Source organism: Mytilus edulis, chromosome 1, assembly GCF_963676685.1.
Source record: "Mytilus edulis chromosome 1, xbMytEdul2.2, whole genome shotgun sequence".
Taxonomy (NCBI): Eukaryota; Metazoa; Mollusca; class Bivalvia; order Mytilida; family Mytilidae; genus Mytilus; species Mytilus edulis.
The window spans coordinates 112,176,986-112,199,533 of NC_092344.1; the positions used below are offsets into that span (position 1 = coordinate 112,176,986).

Genomic DNA, 22,548 nt, shown 5'->3' on the forward strand with positions numbered 1-22,548 from the left:
ATACGGAATGACTATCAATTTTCGAATGGTTGTATTATATTAGTATATACAATCATCATTTTATTGTTTATTAAAAAAATGCAAATATTTCAAGATACCAAAAAATATAGATTTGAACAAAACATTTCTCAAAGATGGAATATTTTCCTCAAAAGAATATAGCCGTAACTCTGTTCCGAATCCGTCCGTTACAATTTCTTCATTAGTTTTATCTTGAAAAAAATGGCGACATCCACGGATTTTTATTTGCGGTATTATGTTGGACATAAAGGAAAATTTGGGCATGAATTCTTAGAATTTGAGTTCCGGCCTGATGGTAAAGTTATATTTTGACCACTAAAGAATCAAATTATGATCCTAACTAGTCGTATTACATCTGGGTTGGGAAGAAATCACTTTCACTTTCGGCGATGTAAAGCTAAAAGCGAAAGCGTGGGTTATAGAAAATATAAAGAGGTTTACAAAGTGCATTTTGTAAAATAATGACCGAATCTTCACGTGCAAAATAGAGTCGAATATGAGGCAGTTGAAACTTGTGATAGAGGAAAACATTCATATAAATAACTATTTCACTAATTGAATAGATACAAATATTTAGCAAGAGTTACTTCCCTTTCTCAAAGGTAATTAAAGACGTTTTGGCCTTGGTCGTGTCAGCCATAATTTGACCACTTCGGCCATGTAATAATAGTATAGTTACAGTTATACCTATATTTTGTATTTTAGATTGAAAGAAATTTTCAATTTTTTACCTTTTGTAACTTTATATCGTCTTGGTACCTGTTTTGACGCGGACCAGAAATGACGCACCAATTTAGTTTTGGGTTTTATATTTCTAAACAAAAGATGTGACGTCATCGATAATTACTATTCATAACATGATGGTGAAGGTCATATGACTACAACATAGATGCCTCAAACTCTGTCCAGAAATGTTATTATTGCTTGAATTAGCAAAGATAATGCAATTTCTGCCATTTTATTAAGGTCAAAAATAGTCTACCCTTCCCAGAATGATTATCAGTCCTAAATCCACTTTGGCCGGCAAAAGTATGTATGCACATGCTGCCCCAGTTTGTGTTTTTCAAATCATATGACTGTCATGTGACATGGTTTTACATTTAAGCGGGAATCACTGTAGAACAAATGATCGTCGCTTATATAATTTTCTATTGTTTATCGATTTTTTTCATTCATTGTACGAAGTATGCATTGATAAATGTTTTAATGTCAATGTTGTTTTATGAATGCAATTACTTCTTATTTTCAAGTATATGGAATATATATGTCACTTTGATAAATTTTGAACAATTTTATATAAAATTTGAAATAAAATATAGGTTACAATTAAATTAATGAAAAAAATTGTGTTGCTATCAACATGATCATAAAAGTGACTGTAAATGTCAAAATTTGTTATTAAAATTAAATTTGTTGAATAGTGTTAACTTTAAATTATCCGGATTGAAGCAATTTTTCGAACATCAGGTACACTGCAAGTGGTTTTTACTGGTTTGTTTATAGTGCGTCATTACTGGTACCCATCATAAGTTGACAGTCCGTTTGTAATGTTAGCAAACATGATTTTTATTGCTTTTACTGTTTCAAAAATCAACTGTTTAATGATTGAAATACATCAACAAGTGATCAATCTTTCATTCTATTCCGTGTTTCTTTTTCTTTTAAATGGTAGATTAAATGCCGAGACAAACACAACGTTAGGTGCGTCATTACTGGTTCCTCGGGGATAGTATTTCACTATTTGAAAGTTAATAGACGTATAATTTACACTTGTATGCAAATTTGTCCGCCATTACTTAAAATCACACAGGTTCCCGTAAACTTTGACATCATAATTTAAAATATTTGACGTCACAATTTGAAAGTGATTGTTGCTTGACGTCAAAAGGTGATTAGGAGTAGATCTAAGGTCATTCGGAGGCAAGATTCAGCTAAATACCAAAAGTGTAAATACGTTTATTGGGAGTTGATTGCAGACTTGGGCTGAGGGAGTTACTTTTATCTTTAAAACTCTAAAGCTATATTGCATGAATTATTCAGCAAACTAAATTCTCATAATTGACAATCAGCACCGCTGTCTGACATTAGGGAATTGTGATTAAGTACCTACTGAACAAACTTTATTTCTAGTTTATCCTGCACAATGATGATCACTAAGACGCTTGATAAACGTTAATAGTGCAGGGAAACAGGCGATCCCCTCGATCTGTTAAATGACGTCTCAAAGGCACGTATAATTGACAAGTTTTTTCCAGTGACAGATGAACTAGAAAGTGGTATATTGATCATGATTATACAATAGCTATAGGCTTGTAAAAGTATGAAGAAGCCAAAAAACAACATTCAAATATATTTGAAGACCCCCCTTGAAGGTTTTGTAGGACTATATGAGCCATCTTGCGCATAAAACCCCCATGGGCATTTTGAAATGTTGGCAGGTATTGAGGTATGTTTTTATACGACCCCAAAAAAATTTTGGGTTCGTATAATGGTATGATGTCGTCGTCGTCCGAAGAGACTTTGGTTTCCGGATAATAACTTTAGTTTAAGTGAATAGATCTTAACGAAATTTTTCCAGAAGGTTCAATACCACAAAAGGAAGGTTGGGATTTATTTTGGGGATGATGGTCCGAACCGTTTAGGAATTAGGGGCCCAAAAGGGGCCAAAACAAGCATTTTTCTAGTTTCAGGATAATAACTTGTTTACCAGTATTTCAATTGCTCTGAAAGTATACTGCAATGTTTAAAATCACAAGTAGAAGGTTTGGATTCATTTAACCCTTTCCTCCATAATGACGCCTTTTGACGCCACCCCCTTTACTCCATAATGACGCCTTTTGACGCCTAGGTATTACATCCAGGGCCGTAACTACCTATGAGGCAGGGGAGGCAACTGCCTCCCCTGAATTCTCTACACCAATTTTTTTTTTCAAGTAATAAAATGAAATATTGACAATATGTACACGAAGAACTTGAATTTATATTATAAACAACCTAAGTTTACAGTTTTAACAGTGTTCTAATGATACGTGATATATGTCATTTCCCAGATTTTTGATCGATAGTGAACCGTTTCAGTATTTGTTTTATTTTATTTTTCTCGTGTGGCCTTCCGTCTGTTATTCAGTATTCGTACGAGAACACATATATATATGAAACTTTGCTTTCGACAATTTTGAATAAAACTTAACTATTCACATTTATTTAGGAGCTCAATTAAGCAGAGGAAGTTCCCTTTGTATTGTGAATCGGCTGAATCAGCTGTTGGATAATTTTTTTAACGTCTCCCGAACGTACGAGGACATTTTGGTCAATGCCTTAGTAGTTTTAAACACTCCCATTCGTTGTAGCAGGGACTTTCTATACTAAGTATATACTAGTATAGAAACTTTCAAAGTCCCTGGTTGTAGTTATATACATGTCTGTTTAGCTTTCAACAATATTGAAATTCAAGGTCCTCGATAAAAAAGATATCTTGCGTTCTATGATATCGCTTTATATGTTTTTTTTTTAACTTACCAGTTTGATTTCTAACAAAAATATCTTTAAATACAGATAATAATTGTTTGCATAAAAATTGCTTCCAGGATCCAGCAATACTGATGTTTCTTAAAGTAAGGAAATCGAAGGAAAACGGGTCATTTTTAGCCACTGATTTTATTGAGAAAAAAATCTGCGGTCACAATGTATTTAATGTTAATAATTATAGGTCAAAGTACGGCCTTCAAGACGGAGCCTTGGCTCACCCCGAACAGCAATCTCAGCTTCTTTTTGCATAAAAATTGCTTCCAGGTTCAAGCAATACTGATGTTTCTTAATGAAAGGAAATAGAAGGAAAACGGGTCATTTTTAGTCATTATACTGAGAGAAAAAAATCGGCGGGGGGCTGCGCCCCCAAACCCCCTCTCTTAGGGGCCTCAATCGGCGGCCCCAAACCCCTGCCTCCCCTGAATTGGAACCCTAGTTACGGCCCTGACATCAGCTGAAAATCTTGGACTACAAAGTGTCTTTAGTAGACTCAATAAAATTTGTATCCAATATGAAAAGGAATATCATAGGAATGTTTGACTTTAATTTAATTGATGAACTATTTGTTTTTCGCAATGCATTAATACTTTAAAGCATATTTTCAGTATTTAATTGAAAAATCCTATGCGAATCAAGTATGCAAATAAAAAAATTCAATGGAGGAAAGGGTTAAGGGGTTATTGGGCCAAAGTTTAGGAATTAGTATACAATATCATAATTTGAATAACTAAATTTTAAATCAGTAGGAATAAGTGTTATAAATGAATAAAACATATCAAATTGATTAATTTTATAAGCTGACACATGCATAAAAATTAAAGTTTAAGTATATTTTTTACTTCAATTAATAGTAAAAACAACCATGAAAATGTCAATTGACCAGTATTTGCCAGTATTGACCACTTGGAGAGTATTGTCCGGGGCGGTAAATACCGGTAAATACCACAGGTAAATACCGGGGGTGGTATTTACCGCCCAACCTTGGAATTAAGGGCCAAAAAGGGGCCAAAACAAGCATTTTTCTAGTTTCCAGACAATACCTTGTGTGTAATTGCATGGATCTCTCTGAAATTGTACCACAATGTACCATATAACAAAGGGGAGGCTGGGATTAAGTTTTGGGTTAATTGCCCAAAATATGTAGGAATTAAGGGCCAAAAAAGGGCCAAAAAGAAGCATATTTCTAGTTTCCAAACAATCATGACAATAACTTGTGTTTAAGTGTATGGATCTCTCTGAAATCGTACTACAAGGTTCAATATTACAAAGGAAAGCATGGGATTGAGTTTAAGGGTTATTGCTCCAAGGGGGGGTTTCAATAAATTGGGGGGGGGGGGGGGGGATCTCATGATCAAACCTATATTATGTCAAAAATTTGATCACAATCAAAATTCACACGTTCAAGCTTGAATATTGTGACCTAATTTTCCCCAACTGTTCAGGGTTAGACCACTGGGGTCGTATAAAGCTGCGCCCTGCGGAGCACCTGGTTCATTTTGGTAGGGTGTGTGCCATTTTTGCCTCATAAACAGTTTTTATTTAAAATATTGATAAAACATTTATAAAAAAAAGTGTAGTGGACTGAAACAACCAAGGCAGAACATAGTTATGACTGAAATAACATGACATAAGACTGAACAATTTCATGGCTGAAACGTCTCAAAGCTCTCAGCCTCTCATCATAAGTATTAATATTATATATATGTAGGTAGCTTGCATTGGCATGACAGGCACACATGGTCTCATAATCATTTGATTTTGTATTGATAGAACTTTTTTATTTGTTATTTTGAAAGATTTTATTGTTTTGATTTTTGTGAAGATGGAAATAATTTTTATAATTTAGATATATCAAGTGTTGACCATCATAAATGTATAGTATATTATTGTGTATAGACATTTTCCTCTGTGTGAATGGAGGTGTGCCTTGATTGACAGAAATTCTTAGAAGAAATGATACATTTACATACTTCATAAAAACAGTGTTACATGTACAATACATGCATTTAAAGGTTAAAGCATATTTTGCAGAAAGACTATTTTTCATTGCAACACAGCTAAGGCAATATTATTGTCTTGATAAGAAATTATGACTACATTTTGTACATGGTGATGATAGTGTAGTACATGTAAGTGTAACATGTATTGACTTTCTAAGCTTTATTCTTGTGTGTACAAAATGTACCTAACGCAGGATAATTTGATATTGAATAAAACAATTCTTATACACAGAAATAATGTGTGTTTGACATTTCGTAATAAAAACATTACTGTGAACACAAATGTACGACTTGAGATATTGTCTATTTATTGACTAACATAGTAAAACATGCCAAGTTATATAATCGTTAAACAGGAAGAGAGAGAGGGTTCATGTTAAATGTCAAACACACATCGGAAAACCATTTCCGGAATATGAAACTACCTGGCAATGTTTAGATTGTGACCAGCCATAGATTGAACATACATTGTACAATAGATATAGGAAGATGTGGTGTGAGTGCCAATGAGACCACTCTGCATCCAAATAACAATTTATAAAAGTAAACCATTATAGGTCAATGTACAGCCTTCAACACGGAGCCTTGGCTAACACGACCAACAAGCTATAAAGGGCCCCAAAATTAATAGTGTAAAACCATTCAAAAGGGAAACCAACAGTCTAATCTATATGAGAAATGAGAAACACGTTAAAATTACATAAACAAACGACAACCATTGTACATCAGATTCCTGACTTAGGACAGGTACAAACATTTGCAGTGGGATTAAAAACGTTTTAATGGTACCAAACCTTCTCCCTTTTTCTGAAACAATAGTACAACATCACAACATAGAAATACACACAAAATAAAAAATGCATACATAAAATATACAAACATGCAAAAATTGATGCATACATTTGTACATGTAGACATGTAATTAAATTTTAATTATAGACCAATTTTATTGTTTTAGGTAAACTAAGGTATGCCAATAATTCCAACTACAAGAATGACACAATGATCAGGAAAGAGGTAAGAGAGCTTTTAAATGGAAACTCCTATTTTGTTTTGTTATTTTTGAGTTAAACACACTGTATTTACCATACAGTTAAATATGTTTATTAATTTTTTATTATAGTATAATATGATTGTATATTCATCTGATATTTTGTTTGACTGTCCCTTCATTTTTCCAATATATTTCTGACACTTTCGGAAGTTTCCTCAGAAGGTCCCTATTTTGGAAATGTTTCCTGAGATTATATCCAGAATGCCTGAAGATATTATATACCTGTAGCGTAATTATCTCATTATAAACTTTCACACATTTGAAATGCTTGACATCCATAGAAAATTCATAAAATACATTTGTCAAATAAATAGTTGTGATAAACTTCCATGACAGAAACTTGTAATGAAAAAAAATGTAATGTTGTATAATTTCAGTCGTATGTACACAAATCTGTGATGGAAGAATTAAAAAGAATAATTGAAGATGCTGAACTGATGCAGGAAGATGATGTGTTATGGCCACCACCAGACCGAGTAGGAAGACAGGTCAGTCATCAATGTCACAAGTTTTGGTACATGTATTAGAAAAATTCCTATCACAGATATAATTACCAACAGGTCACCTAACAGCCTTCAACTACTAGGAAGGACCTTGGCACTGTAAACTAAGCTATAAAAGGCTTTTCAGGGCTAATATATGTTCATTTTCTGTAAGGAAAATCAAAATAAACTATCAGAACTGAAAAAAAAATACCTTGGAGTATCCTACATGTACCTTATGACAAACTGAGATTGTAAATTTTTGTTATTTAAAATCCTGCACAATGTTAAGAACCAAAACTTGTAGACATAGTTTGAATTTGAAAAGTAAGTCAATTACCGTTTTCATGGTTATGGACTAATGCCTCATTATAACTTTGAAGTTTGCATTTTCTTCACCCTTACTTTTAAGATTTCCTCAACAAAATTTTATGCTAACTCATACACAATGCTACCTACTGTATAAAGACAGTGTTTAAATTTGAGCACTGAGTCATTTACTGCTCTAGAGTTATATTTATCTCTTTTTAACTTAAAATTTAGAGTCAGTAATTCAAGACTTGAGCGGAGGCATTTATGTCCTTGGACACATTCATCGTTTATTTTTATTTGTTAATTGACAGTTAAATTTATATAATTTCAATTACACATGCTTGAAACCACTTTATATTATAACCTAAGATGTATATTTTATAGGAATTAGAGATAGTAATTGGTGATGAACATATATCATTTACAACATCGAAGATTGGATCATTAGTTGATGTCAACCAAAGCAAGTAAGTAGGATATAAAATATTACAAAATAAAGTTCTGTGATTGGAATATGATGCCTCATGGGCACAAAAGTAAGGAACACAATAATGATTGGTCAGCAAAAAAATATTGCTTAAACATTCCACTCTACATGTGAATAGAAGAAAATATTATAAATTCAACCTACATTGGAATCATTTATTTTCATGGATTATGGAAAACTTGAATGTTTGTGGAAAATTTATTTCATGGTTAATTTGTTTATGCTGAAGTCTGCATACAAACCTATAAACCCATGCAAATTGTTTTCCAACGAATTGAATCTGTAGTGTGTAAGGTAAACTCTGTATATTGTTCAAATTTAATAATACAAAAAATGCTGCTACAATTTGATGAAAAACTGATCACTAGTTCATTCATAATAAAAATGAGGAGATGAGAGGTATGATTGCCAACAAGACAACTGTCCATCAAATTTCAAATAAAGTGGATGTAAGTAACTAAAGACAACTGTATGGCCTTCAATAATGAGAAAAAAGACATACCATATGGTCTGCTATAATAGGTCCTGACATGAAAAATATGAAACAATTCAATCGAGAAAATTAACAGTTTAATTTAAATAAAACAATTTACGACAATCAAATATGACAGTAATGAACTAAGGAAAACCACTGAACTACAGGCTCCTGACATGGGAAAGGCACATAACGAATTTGGTTGGTTTAAACATATTTGTAAGTGCTTAACCCTCCCCAAACCTGGGACGTAACATCAATACATAAGAACGGACTATAAAAATCAAATGATAAAGGTTGGAAAATATGTAAAATACAAAATTAAAACATTTAGCTAGCCTTAATGATTACCTTATATGTAGTTTTGTACTTTCATTTGAGGAAAGAAATATAATATTTTTACATTATGAACAAGTCAGTTACCCGGTACATATATTCATGATTTATCTTTGTCCTACACCAGTTTTCTTTATGCCAGGTCAGTTTACTCATATCAAGATAAGTTTACTTCTATAATCCAGCCTATAGCTAAGAGTCCTCTAAGACTCCGCTACAACAAGGGACTAGTAATATTCTATCAGTAGTATTTTAAATAAACTAATAGAAAACTTTGTGTACCCCAAAAGAAGTGTATCTTTTGAAATGTCTTGCTTTATATTGTGACCATAAATCAAAACTCGTACAGAAAATTTATAATCAATACATGACAAAGAGGAATAGGGGGGTTATAATCAATGGATTGCTATTTTATTCATTTCAAATTTTGAATTATTATTTTTCAGAGATCCAGAAGGCCTGAGGACATTCTACTACTTAGTTCAAGATCTTAAATGTTTAGTATTCTCTCTGATTGGTCTCCACTTCAAAATCAAACCAATCTAAACATGGACAATGTGTAACGATCTAAATGATGACTATAAGAATATTGATCCAGGAGAGATGAATAAATATAAGACATGTAAAAAAGATTTTAATCATGTGCACATACAGAAAAAAGACAAATACAAATATCCATTGTGAACTTTTAAATTTTAGAAAAGCATTTCTTTTTACAGAATTGTTATGATGAGCTAACAAACATACTCAAACATTATCAGAATTCATCAGTTTCATAATGACAGTAAACTCATCAAATATTCATCTGTTTGTTTTTATGTTGTATATGTAATAAAACATTTTATAAATAAATATCTTGTAAAACAGCCATATATTTTATTAGGGCTATTCCAGAAAAAAATGTAGGGGGTTGGGGTTGGAAAGCATTTTTTGTCAGCACCCGCCACCAAGACAATTGTAATTGAGAATTATAGTGCATTATAGTGTGAAAAGTTGCTCTGATACCCATCACCCATGTATTATTAATATAATGTGCCTTCCAACCCCCCCCCCCCCCCCATACATTTTTTTCTGGAATAGCCCTTATGGAATACCATTTACATCCTTTCAAACAACACCTGATTTTAGTAAATTCATTTCTTTTAAATATGTTAATGATTATACATTTAAAAATAAGGAGATGTGATATGATTTCCAATGAGAACTACATGTTTATTATAGTATTTCAATATTGCATTGCCATTGTAAAGGATAATAATTTTGACATCAATACAATTTGACTAGTGATATTGGGGAAACTCATGGCATGGATTGATTGATTGATGTTTAATACCACTTTCAACGCTAGTGTGCTATTATTTAGCCGTCAGTTTTTATTGGTTGTGGAAGCCAGAGAGATCCAGGACCTTGGTAGTAAAACTAACAGTCCTAGTCACTGAAGATTGTAGTCAAATTCACCTGCCATGTGTGGGATTTAAACTCACAAACCCAGTGTTAAGAGGCTAGTGATACAGTTGCTTAACTACTTAATAGAATTGAGAATGGAAATGGGGAATGAGTCAAATAGACAACAACCTGACCATAAAACAGACAACAGCCTTGGCCAGGAGATTTATGAATAAAGAAACATATTAGCATCTGCATATGTGTATGTTCATTTTGATCATGAGCAAAATGTTCATGTTAACTCACTTAATACTAGCAATGTCTATTTCCATTACTTGGTGCCTGTTCTATTTTAAGTTTCATCATTATCAGGTGAAAAGATTATTTTCAGCAGTTATATTTGGTATTTGATGGACAGTAAATGAAATTTTGATAAATATATTCTTGTCTCAAAATATCAGACAAAGTGCAGAGATAGACCAAGTTCCTCTGTGTGCAACAAATCTACAAATAGACAAACAATGAATTTACAAATTATAGGTTATTGTTGTGGTTCTCAAATAAGATTTATACTGCACTCATTCAATTTGAGCAGTCAAAATGCGTTGACTGTATATTTCTATGTGATATACAGTCACTGACCTGCATTTCTCCATTTCTAAGCCTCATCCTTATATCGTTGATATGTCAAGTCAATGCACTATTACCGTATTGTCTAAATATAATTCTTCAGTAAGAAATTAAATTTGACATTTCATAAATATGGAAAGACCTCAGCAAAAGCAAGTTCACTCTGCTTAAAGATATCAAAGAAAATGTCTTGATTAATGTGAACAAAAATAATTCTGCACAAGAACAGCATTGTAAAAAATTCTTTAAATTCAAAATGATAAAAAGAAAAATATCTGAATAAAAACAAAATAAAGATAAACACTATGCTTTCCTGATTGAGAATGAACATGCTGTAACCTAGTCCAAGATCTGACATCCAAGAGCTGTTTTGCCAGACAAGCTTTGGACTAGCTGCATCCATGATTTCCAGGTTGAGATTGGTTAGTATCAATGTACAACTGATAGCTCAGGCCAACCCAACAACAACCCTTCAACTTTAACACACAAAACAAACAAGAGTTACATGATCAATGTAAGGTTTTCAACAATAACAACAAAACTATTCCTCAATCAAGACCCCCAGAGGAGCAGTTCAATTACAGTTTAGATTAAAGTGTACAAATAATTGTGAAAAATAGATTTGTTTACCCTCAGGTCAGCTCTGATTATCTCATGTGTATTTTATACAGCTTTGGCTGGTACAATATTCCAGACACAGCATGAAATGCACATGCTGTTTTCACTTTTTTTTAAATTCTATGAAGTGGCTGAGAAGTAAGAAGATTTTTTTTTTAATTTTCACATTTTCTTTCATGCAAATGATATTTTGCCTAAAACAATAATGAAATTCCTGACAATTTAGATCTGGGAAAAAGTCATTATAATTTGCACTATGAATAGTAAATAAAGGTAGGTTTTATTTCTCAGACATATAAAGTCTCTAAATATTAACCGTAATCATAAATCGGGTATCTAAATTTTATTAAAAACCGACCCATTGCACTACACTACTTACTGTCGAAAGGATTCGTCTCCCTTTGACCAAGCACGTGTATTTGTTTTCACCGGAAATGTCAACGTCTCCGCGGTTACAACAAAAACGAAAGCTGCGCGCGTCGTTTTAATAGTAATCTTTGGCGTTCGAAAGTAGAAAGATGACAAGTTAGTAATTTAATTCGTTGATTTACACGCTGACATTTCTTTTCAAATTGAGGTAAGTTACTTGTAGATTATCATTCCAAAGATAAACTTTTTGGACAAAATTTCCTATCTCAGTTTTCACCTGTTGCTGTTCACGAAAAACTTTTTAACTTGCAAATGCAACCCCAAAATCTTTTATAAAAAATATTAAAAGTTAAGGTTTATGGAGCTTATTCAAATTCATTGAAATTTAACACTTGCCTCTAAGGCTTGTGGTAATCGTAAAGACGCGTGTTCTGTCATACAGTACTTCATTTCACATGTTATCAGCTGCTGACTTGATAGTCCAAATAATTATGACGTCTTGAAAGGCTAGGCGTCAAAGAAAAAAAATATAATAGCCTTTCAAGACGTCATAATTATTTGGACTACTGACGGGATAGCTTCCCTAGACTTATGACTATAGTAGACACTTAGCCAGCTGATAACGCAACAGCAACAGTAACCCTACAACTTAAACACACAAAACAAACAAGAGTTACAAGACAAGATAATTTTATTCTTTAAAACCACTGTATACCACAGGCACTTGTTTCTATCCAGAGGAAGGTCGACTATCCATATAAATAGATTTATTTATATGGATAGTCGACCTTCCTATGGATAGAAACAAGTGCCTGTGCTGTATACACATTGATACAAAGAATGAAATAATAATACATAGTATACAAAATAAATTGTGCACATGACAAGATAGGAATGTTACAATTACTATTTATATAAATATATACAAGAAGCTATTATAGCAGAACAATATTGAAGAACTTCTTTAGCTTAGTCGGTATACAAACTGCCTTGTATCACAGAGGTCCTGGGTTTGAGACGAGATTTATTTGTTATGGAACATGCCGACTATAGATAAAGCTTTGAATTGAGATGACTTTTTAAGTAGAATCAAGCTCTATGCCAGACTCAGGTTATATTGGCGCCCAACTATAAAAACGCACAAGGTCCAAGTTAGTATTGCCTTGCCAGGGAAGTTTAAATATAAAAATGGATATACAATGTATCATCATTATAAAGTATAATGAACCTTGAGGTGGAAGAAGTGTGACAGGATTTCTTCCCTAGTTATATGTAGTAGATACTTAGCCAGCTGTTAGCGGTTGAGCTAGGGAAATACTTCTTTAGCTTATTTGGTATACAGCTAGGGAAATACTTCTTTAGCTTATTTGGTATACACACTGCCTTGTAACACAGAGGTCCCGGTAGAGACCAGATGATTTTATAACAAGAATCATGCTCTGGTTACATTTGTTTACAGGTACAGTCATGACAGTGGTAAGATCATATCTAGTCCAAATAAAAAAAAATTCTGGGAAGCCTATTTTAATTTTTATTTTGACAACTTCCTGCTTAATGCATGTAATATTGAGGGATGAACAGATAAATGATTGTAAACTCATTTTTTTAAATTTTTGAATGAATTATTCTGGTTGTCCCCAGCCCTAGGTAAATGGTATCAATACACAATCAACTCATACTGTGACCCAATAACATTTACATTATCATATTTTAAATGTTCAATAAATGCATGAATGTAAAAGTCTTCTGTCTTGATTTACTGGATTGCTAGTGTATGGTCAAAGTTGTTAAGAAGTAAAACCACTTAGTTAGTACCTATTATGTCTGTTTGTTTTGCTCTCACATTGTCAAGATTGTTATCAATTAATATAATGGAATTTTAGGGGACTGTCATTAGATTGTTATTCGCTTTCAGTTTTCAATGCTAGCAGCTAGAAATGCTACACATTTGTTTTACCATAGAAAACTTGTATTGGTACTTGGTAGATCCTTAGCAACATCATTTTGCTAAAACATTTTTACACCAGGACTGAGGTTAAAAGATATATTATAAGAAGATGTGGTATGAGTGCCAACAAGACAACTCTTCATTTAAGTCACAATTTATAAAAGTAAACCCTTATAGGTTAAAGTACAATCTGCAACACAGAGCCGGGAGCCTTGGCTCACTCAAAACACCAAGCTATGAAGGGCACCATAAATGACTAGTATAAAACCATTTGGAACAGGAAAACCATCTGTCTAATATAATAAAAAAAAAAAAAATAATCCATTTTTGGGAAAAAAACCATAGAGATTCTCAAAACCTCACTATTGATAACTATAGGAATATAGTCAACCGATAAAACAGCATTCATGTTACTCTTCTAAATGTCTTTGGGGAAACAAGTACACTTAAGGCACCATCTTGTTATCTTTTTATTGGATTATGGCTGATGTCCAGTTTTATACCATGCCTTGTTTTAAATATGGAGATTTGTTGATGAAGCCCAAAGGAGCATTAAGGGCCCATTTTGGCCTCAAATTTCAGGTTCATCTGATGAAAGATTTTGTACACTTTTTGAACACTGAAGTGTCAACTTCAGTCGATTCAATTAGTGTGTGTGAAGGATTTGAACTGATTCAAATGAAGTCATTTCAGACGCTCTTTTTCAAGCATAGATATGAAAAATCTATTAAATATGCCATAATATGTCACTTTTCAGATAGTTTTAGTCAAAAATTAAAGTTGGAGTATCCATGTTCACCCTCAAAAGAAGGATTTTTTTTAATCTTGAATAATTTGGATTGCTTGAAAATTTATATAACATGTAAGATGAAAACTAACCCAATTTATAAGTGTAGAAGGGTTAAATAATTCCTTGTTAATGTTTTTAACTTTTTTGTTATCAAAAAGTCTGCTAAATCTTGAAAGGCATATTTCACATAGTATACACAAACATTTTTCATTGAAAACTATATAACTTAGTTCAAAAGACATCTTGCATTTGAAAAAAAAGAATGTGGGTAAAATATATATAAATATAAAAAGGTAAAACTTTATGGAGCCCAAGGTATCAAAGATTGTTGGTGAACCTATGTAAAACAAAATTCTCAGTTGTAGTCTTATAGATTGTCCTTTTATGTTTAATCAAAGTTATACTGAATATTTTAAAAACATTTGAATATTTCAAAGTACTTCAAATGAAAAAAAAACAGTATGTTTTGTAAAAGATGAAAGGTTTCAAAGTTTTGTATGTTTTCATGTTGAGACAAATTCAAACAGAAGTAATTCATATGACATCATAGAGCATTATATATGCCTATAAAAGTGTAAGCTTTCTTATATATACTATCGTCAATTGATTTCAGACATATAATATATGAATCCTTTCACCTTTGTGTTTTTATTATGGGGGAACAAAGGTGTGCATTCAAGTACATACATCGATATAGAAAAGAACATTTACTATGATTTCTATACTAAATACACATAACTGAACGGAGTCAATACACATTTAGAAATGGTAATAATTCTAGAATGAATTGTTGCTATGACTTTATACATGGATGTATGAATTTGAATGAGTTTCATCTGAACTTATTTTCTGTTTTTTATTTACTCTTGAAAAGTTTAATATTCAATGAAATTGAACTTAGTAATGTATTTATACAACAAACATCTCGAGGTCCTATCCTGTAAGGCTGTATATGTTTATGTTATGAAAGAAATATATATACATTGTTAAGACATCAAAGAAATATTTGTGACTTGCACATATAAATTAAGTTTATTGCAAACATTTTCACGATGTTTGAGAGAGAAACTTTGTGATCCATTTGTAAATAAAGAATATTTTGTTGAAACATTTAACCGTTAACATTACATATATACTGAGTGCCAATGAAAACGCAACACTTGGTTTTTCAAAAATAAAATTTATATAAGAAATGATAATCTCTCAAAATAAATTGTTCTTGAAAATTAACTATTTCAACAATAGATCGATATCAAAGAAAAATGTTTTATTGTCATCTTTCGGGCGCAATAGGTAAACGAAACATCCAATGTCGAATCATCAACTAACAGTCCTAACAAAAAATGTTACAACACCGTGGTGCAGCGCAATGTCGACAGCACCGTGGAATTGATCATCCCGGACGTTTAATGTGATCCCGAGGAATGTTATTCCACTTGTCCCGCAAAGCAAACTCAAGCTGACTTTATGATATTGGAGGTGGTTTTCATCGTCTAAAACATGTCAAATCTGATGCAAAATTTAGTCGATCGGACCAAAATCCGGCGAAAAGCATGACTTTTAGCCAAGGCGGGTACCAAATGTCTATGTTACCTCCATTGACGTTTTTTGTACATTATAATGAATATTTTTGGTCTACAGAATTCGATATTTACGCCAGACGGCCGTTTAAATGTCACTAAGGAAAGACTGTGGTGCTCTTAAACAATTTCTGCGCAAATGGTGCTTTCAACTGAATTGCTCCAAAGGTTCTACTGTGACCACCATTTAACTCTTTGACATTTGGACAGCCGTCATAGTCGATATCGGATATGTGAAAGACCAAATGTATCGGTTTTGCTGAGCGTTTCTTGCTTTTTGTACCCCGGGATGTGGCTTATCATTAAATTATCCATTTTGGTTGAATTTGTGGATGATTTGGGTTATTGTAGAGGCTACAACTTCAGTCTTCTCGTAATTGTATGCTGTGAAAGGCTTCATTGGATCATGCCCAAAACTGCATGTCGCTGGTTGTCGGAAAGTCCTGGCATTTACTTAGATGTGTATTGCAGTTTCCTAACAATAAGGGCGGGAAAATTCATGACATTAGCCAAGCTTTAAATGACAAAATCGTGAAAATGGTGCGTATGTTGAAAAGCGGTGAACTCGGTTTTTGTTCGTTCAAAATAACCCTTACTTCGCATTTGTTCCAAAAATCACTCAACCGTAAAGTTGTTGAAAATTGTCTTAAAAGACATTTTCAACCAACTATACAAAGTTCTAATATAAATAAAATAAAAATTATAAGATTTTTTGGAAAAACAAAAGTGTTGCGTTTTCATTGGCACTCAGTATATAACATTAAATATTGAATAAATCTTTTAAATATTAAATCCATCTTTTAAACATAAAATCACATTTTAACACTACTATAAATAATAAAATTGATTTGACATTACAATATCTACAAATATATAAATTCTAATTTTCAAATTATATTATTGGTACATGTAGTTCATTGCAAAATATTTTGTATATTTTAGTGCTATTATTTATAATTTTAAAAGAAGTTTTTGTTCTTAACCATTTACCTAAAATTTCAATTTCTTGGACATTTCTATTCTTTGAAAAGACCTCCTTAAACTTCTTAAACTTTAGTTCAAAAGAATAACACATGCAGCTTTTTGTTAAAAGATTCAGAATATCTTCATTTATGTAACAATTCTATGAAAATAAAGAATTTTTATTAAATTTTTATGATACTGTAAAAAACTTGCAATTTTTACTGTAAACTTTTGGATTCATTTATTTTTCATTGGTACATGTATCAATTTTCAAAGATTTGAGGAAACATTATATTTTGGTGGATATTTTATTTTGTGGTGTCCCAAAGTCTGTCTACAATCCTATAGAACATTTGGATTTTGTGGTGTCCCAAAGTCTGCATACAATCCTATAGAACATTTGAATTTTGTGGTGTCCCAAAGTCTGCATACAATCCTGTAGAACATTTGAATTTTGTGGTGTCCCAAAGTCTGCATACAATCCTGTAGAACATTTGAATTTTGTGGTGTCCCAAAGTCTGCATACAATCCTATAGAACATTTGGATTTTGTGGTGTCCCAAAGTCTGCATACAATCCTATAGAACATTTGAATTTTGTTTAACATTTGATTAAAACATTTGAGTTTGTGGTTCACCTTTACCCTAGAAATCCACAGGAATTGATATTTTACAAACTATAATGAATCCACATGTACAGTATTTATCTTATTTAGAAAAACCTCATCAGTGATTTCTTCATGAAAATTGGAATATTTTATCTGTATACAGTATCAAGTCAAATGTCATTTTAAAATTTAAAGGGTCCATGTACTCGTTTTCAAGCTAATAATTAAAATCACTTGAAAAATACATCTTTTCCCATTAATAGTAGTTTGATGTTGCAAAAAATAAGTCATAGAATATTGTTTGTGTACGTTACTTTGTTGGTGACCTGCACATGTGTTTATATATGTAGAAAGAAAAGTTGTAATTTATATGGACTTGTTATTTTTTAGGTGAAATAATCATGCACTCAGATTATAACAGTTGTTGCTGATCAAATTATAAAAATGGATGCATTTAAGTGTTCAGACTGTCACATGACATTTGGAACTGTTGGACTTTTACAAAAACACAAGAGAAAGTTTTGTGTTGGAGGAAGTTTAGGTGATCCAGATAATTTATTGTTAAGAAAAGGACTATATTCAGCAGACACACCAAGACAGAGACCATTGTCCCCAGACGACAGGGTAATGTACTTTTATTTGTTTTGTTTTCTTTACCCCCCGTCACACAGAGTTGGGTTAAGTTTGATTACCCATATCTGTATGTTTGCTTTTGGGTAATCCTGTTTCTGATAGATGTATTGCTATCATGATCTTTGGCAGATCTAAGTTAATTCAACACACTTTGACAGTATTTATTTTGTCTTTCAATAACTCTTTTTAAGATTAAGACAATCTGGGATTATTATTCTAACAAAGTACTCTGCCTTTTGGTGACCCTGATGGAATCTATTATAAAAATATTTCATAGTAAAGAATTAACTTGGTTGGTAGAAGCATGATATAGTGATCCTACATTCCATCATCGACAGCATCAACAAAAATTAAGGTTCAGTTTGTGGTTAAAGTTTTTAAAAAATCTTATTTGTCAAACCTTGAATGATGTAATTTTATGATACTTGGAAAGAATCCGCGTTATGATAAAAAAAAAAAAAGCCAAAAAAAAACCAAACAGACAGTATCTACATACAGTATTATGAGTATAGCTAAATTTTGGATTTTTTTCCTTGTTTTACTGATATTTTTTTTTTTAAAACATCAGTAACTCTGTCAAACCAAGGATTTGAAACTAGAATAGAAGCTTCTTGATGATAACAGTAGCATTGACTGAAGAAAAATGTTGGATTTAATATTTTTAGCTAAATAGACTTAGCCGTTGGTGTTGGTACCATATAATGTGATTGTTGTGTCTCTTTTTGTTTATTGTATTAAAAGTTATTGACACTTTGTTTCCTTAACTCATTGACCTCTCTATAATGCCTTTCTTCCACATAAATCTCCTCATCTACTGGTCATTTGATTCCAGTGAAATGTATACCCATTATCACACAACAGACAACACCAAAGTGACCAAACTGGACAAATCATATTAAGTTTGACTGTAAATTGCATTTTGAAATGAGTTCTTTCCCTTATCAAAGCAGTAAAGTTTTGCTGCTATGAGGACTATAGTGAGAACAAATTAAATAAAAAAGAAGTGAAGTCAGGCAGGTACACCCTAGAATGAAAAAAAATTGATTGATTGGCATCAAAAGTTTCTTCCTCCCTCCACTCATTGAATCTGTAACATTCATTCCCAAACTTACTTAAATAGTTACCAAAGGTACCAGGCTTATGATTTATTACACCAGATACACATTTTGTCTCCATAAGACTCTTCAGTGACCCTCATATCAAAATTGTTATAAAGCCAATCGAGTACAAATTTTAAGAGCATTGAGAACCAAAAATTCCAAATAGTTGTACTAAATATGGGTAAGGTACAAAATGTAATCTATGCATGGAATAAGAAAATCTTTAGAACTTTAAAAGGGATGTTCACTAGCAACTAGTTGACATATCCATTTTATACGTGTTTCGTCTACATAGGCTCATCAGTGACTCTAATTTCAAAATAGTTATAAAGCAAAATGAGTACAAATTTGAAGAGCATTGAGAATCAAAAATTCCAAATAGTTGTACCAAATAAGGGTATGGTAATCTATGCATGGAATAAGAAAATCCTTAGTACTTTAAAAGTGATGTTCATTAGCAACTTTTATCCCTCTGCTGCATATATTTGAAATTCAACTCCAGAGCCCAAAGTTTATATTTTGTGCATACTGTACTTGCAGCCTTTAGAAGGTAGTGCGATAGTCAGCAAGAAGGTGAGTGTCTGTGTGTTGGTATTTGGTTCTCTGCATGGTAGTTGATGCATATTGTATTCACAAAGCTTTATTTACCAGAAATGGATTTTATTTAACATCAGAAATGAGTGTAGCAATTTTTACCCTTATTTACTTGAAGTGTTAGTTTATTTACAGTTTTTGTTTTTACATGTACAATTTTGTACTTAAAAAGAACAAAATATTTATATTTTTGAAAGTTTTTGCTTTTCATATTGAAAGGTTGACTATTGCGTGTAACAAAAAATCTGTTTCTGCGGTGCACTTATGTGTTATTTCTGCTACTTGTACAATGTAAATAACAACAATGCTGTGTCTTGTCAACTATTATAGAATGCTACGATTTGTAGGAGTTTTATAAAACTCATTAGTATATTCAGTACTGTACATTATGGAATGGGGACAATCTGGTTTGATGATGATGATAATTGTACCATGTAAAATTACAAAATATATATTTTACTTTGTGATAAAAAAGCTATTCTGTAATTCAAATATTTTTTCTAAATAATGTTTTATGATATGAAAATGAGATGATATTTATGATTTTTTTTTCTACTCTCCTCAAAAGAAATTTGGATCAACTTCACACTTCATCATAATTCATAATTTAAAATTCCTGTTTCATAGCCTTTTTGTTCTCATTACAAATATATAAGGTATTGAAGAAGGTCTATTGTAACAATACTTACTTTTATTTATATACATTTTATATAAGACTGCATGTATTGTATTGTAAAAGTCTTAGCTAGAAAGAATATACAAAGCTTATGAAATAACAGCACTTTTTCATGCATTGTGATTGTTTTACTCTTGATTTGGTTTTCTTGAAGATTAAATTTGAAAATAGTTTTTGAATATGTTTTTTTTATTAAATTCATTTAGAAAATATGCTAAAAAATAATTTGTTTTCTAGTTTAATTATTAATTTTAAATTCATATATATATATTGATAATTGGTTTCAAAGAAGTTCATGGAAAAAAAGCTCTCAACAAGAACATTTTCATGTGAATTCCAAATTTTATTCATGTGTGTTCCAAACATTGTCAACAAATTATTTAGTAAGCTTTGTATATACACTTTAACAAGGTAAATCAACTTAAAGCCTTTAAAGACAAGAGGGAAAAGTTGCGAGATATTAGAAACTTGGAAGAGCGTCTACTTCTGGACAATTTAGAAGATACAGAGAGAAAGCTTGGAGATAGTCCCAGAAGTCCAAGGAGAACAAGGAGTCGTCTCCCCTTGTCAAGACACCCTGAAGTCAGAGATCTTCAGATAGAGGTGAGGATTTTAAGAATTGTCAGAAAGTTTTCCATTTACCATAAGCAAATGAAATAACTAGACTATTTTTTTGTCTCCTATATTTCGTAAACTTGATATCTTTTTTTCAATTATAACAAGTGTTTGATGCAAAGAAATTCTATTCAACTATTTCTTTTTTGTAATATAAAACATTATTTTTTTTCAAATATTTTTTATTATATAAATCTGTTATATTTAAAAATATATTTAGTTCAGGACAAAAGCGTTGAATTTTTATTGACCATCTATTATTTCTTCCTGCATTGAATATTTAGACTATCTATCTGCGACTATCATCATTATATTTCAGTATGAAAGACTTAAAGATCAAGAAGACAGAACAGTAGGCTATGGAGGTCCTCTACCACCTCCAGTACGGGAGGTTGAAAACATATCCCCCATGTCTGATACAAGCATGAGTATACATTTACCTGGGGAGGTGAGTTATCTGCCCCTATTAATGATTTCTCATGTCAGATACAAGCATGAGTATACATTTACCTGGTGAGGAGTTATCTGCCCCTATTAAGGATTTCTCATGGCAGATACAAGCATGAGTATACATTTACCTGGTGAGGAGTTATCTGCCCCTATTAAGGATTTCTCATGTCAGATACAAGCATGAGTATACATTTACCAGGAGAGGTGAGTTATCTGCCTAGAGGAAAGATTTCTCATGTCAGATACTAGCATGGGTATACATTTAACTTGAGAGGTGAGTCATGAAAGATATCTTATGTCAGATACTTCCATGAGTATATGTTTACCTTTAGAGGTGAGTTATTTGCCCTTATGAAGGATTTCTCGTGTCAGATACTAGCATGAGTATGGAGAGAAGAGTTATCTGCTCGAAGAAGGATTTCTTATGTCTGATACAAGCATGAGTATGCATTTACCTTGAGCATTGAGTTATCTGCCCCCAGGAAGGATCTATAATGGCAGATACTATCATGAGTTTACATTTACCTGGAGAGATTTGATATCTGCTCGAAGGAGGATTTCTTATGTCTGATACTAGCATGAGTATACATCTACCTGGCGAGGTGAGTTATCTGCCCCTATGAAGAATTTCTTATGTCAGATACAAGCATGAGAATACATTTACCTGGAGAAGTGAGTTGTCTGCCCCTATGAAGTATTTCCCATGTCAGATACTAGCATGAGTATACATTTACCTTGAGAGGTGAGTTATTTGCCCTTATGAAGGATTTCTCGTGTCAGATACTAGCATGAGTATGAATCTACCTGGAGAGAGGAGTTATCTGCTCAAAGAAGGATTTCTTATGTCTGATACAAGCAATGAAGCATGAGTATGCATTTACCTTGAGCATTGAGT

At 32.1% G+C, this 22,548-nt stretch overlaps 2 protein-coding genes across 9 annotated transcripts in view; both read left to right on the plus strand.

The window, feature by feature from the left end:
- The first annotated feature begins 162 nt into the window (after window positions 1–162).
- LOC139499962 (protein mago nashi homolog 2) lies at window positions 163–9,547 on the plus strand. Of its 2 annotated transcripts, none has more exons than XM_071288630.1 (5): window positions 163–316; window positions 6,508–6,566; window positions 6,981–7,091; window positions 7,782–7,864; window positions 9,142–9,547. In XM_071288630.1, the coding sequence occupies exons 1-5, from the start codon at window positions 223–225 to the stop codon at window positions 9,239–9,241; spliced, it is 447 nt and encodes a 148-aa protein (XP_071144731.1). In that variant the 5' UTR covers window positions 163–222; the 3' UTR covers window positions 9,242–9,547. The 2 variants fall into 2 exon arrangements, with proteins under 2 accessions (XP_071144731.1, XP_071144740.1); XM_071288639.1 differs by lacking the exon at window positions 163–316 and adding an exon at window positions 4,760–4,802.
- A 2,209-nt stretch (window positions 9,548–11,756) lies between these two features.
- The window catches only part of LOC139499976 (uncharacterized), a 58,971-nt gene continuing 48,179 nt past the window's right edge, over window positions 11,757–22,548 (plus strand). For 4 of the 7 annotated variants that reach the window (XM_071288650.1, XM_071288665.1, XM_071288656.1 and 1 more), the window contains exons 1-5: window positions 11,788–11,906; window positions 17,976–18,209; window positions 19,859–19,891; window positions 21,000–21,191; window positions 21,523–21,651. In XM_071288650.1, the coding sequence (XP_071144751.1) occupies window positions 18,030–18,209; window positions 19,859–19,891; window positions 21,000–21,191; window positions 21,523–21,651 (534 nt within the window). In that variant the 5' untranslated portion in view covers window positions 11,788–11,906; window positions 17,976–18,029. Of the gene's footprint in view, window positions 11,907–17,975; window positions 18,210–19,858; window positions 19,892–20,999; window positions 21,192–21,522; window positions 21,652–22,548 lie in introns of all 7 variants that reach the window. The other 3 variants (XM_071288673.1, XM_071288698.1, XM_071288684.1) reach the window with 3 other exon arrangements.

Coding starts and splice junctions, on each gene's coding strand:
- LOC139499962 (XM_071288630.1), top strand. CDS start 223: ATGGCGACATCCACGGATTTTTATTTGCGGTATTATGTTGGACATAAA. Junction 317..6,507: donor ATTTGAGTTCCGGCCTGATG/GTAAAGTTATAT, acceptor TTATTGTTTTAG/GTAAACTAAGGTATGCCAAT. Junction 6,567..6,980: donor ACACAATGATCAGGAAAGAG/GTAAGAGAGCTT, acceptor GTATAATTTCAG/TCGTATGTACACAAATCTGT.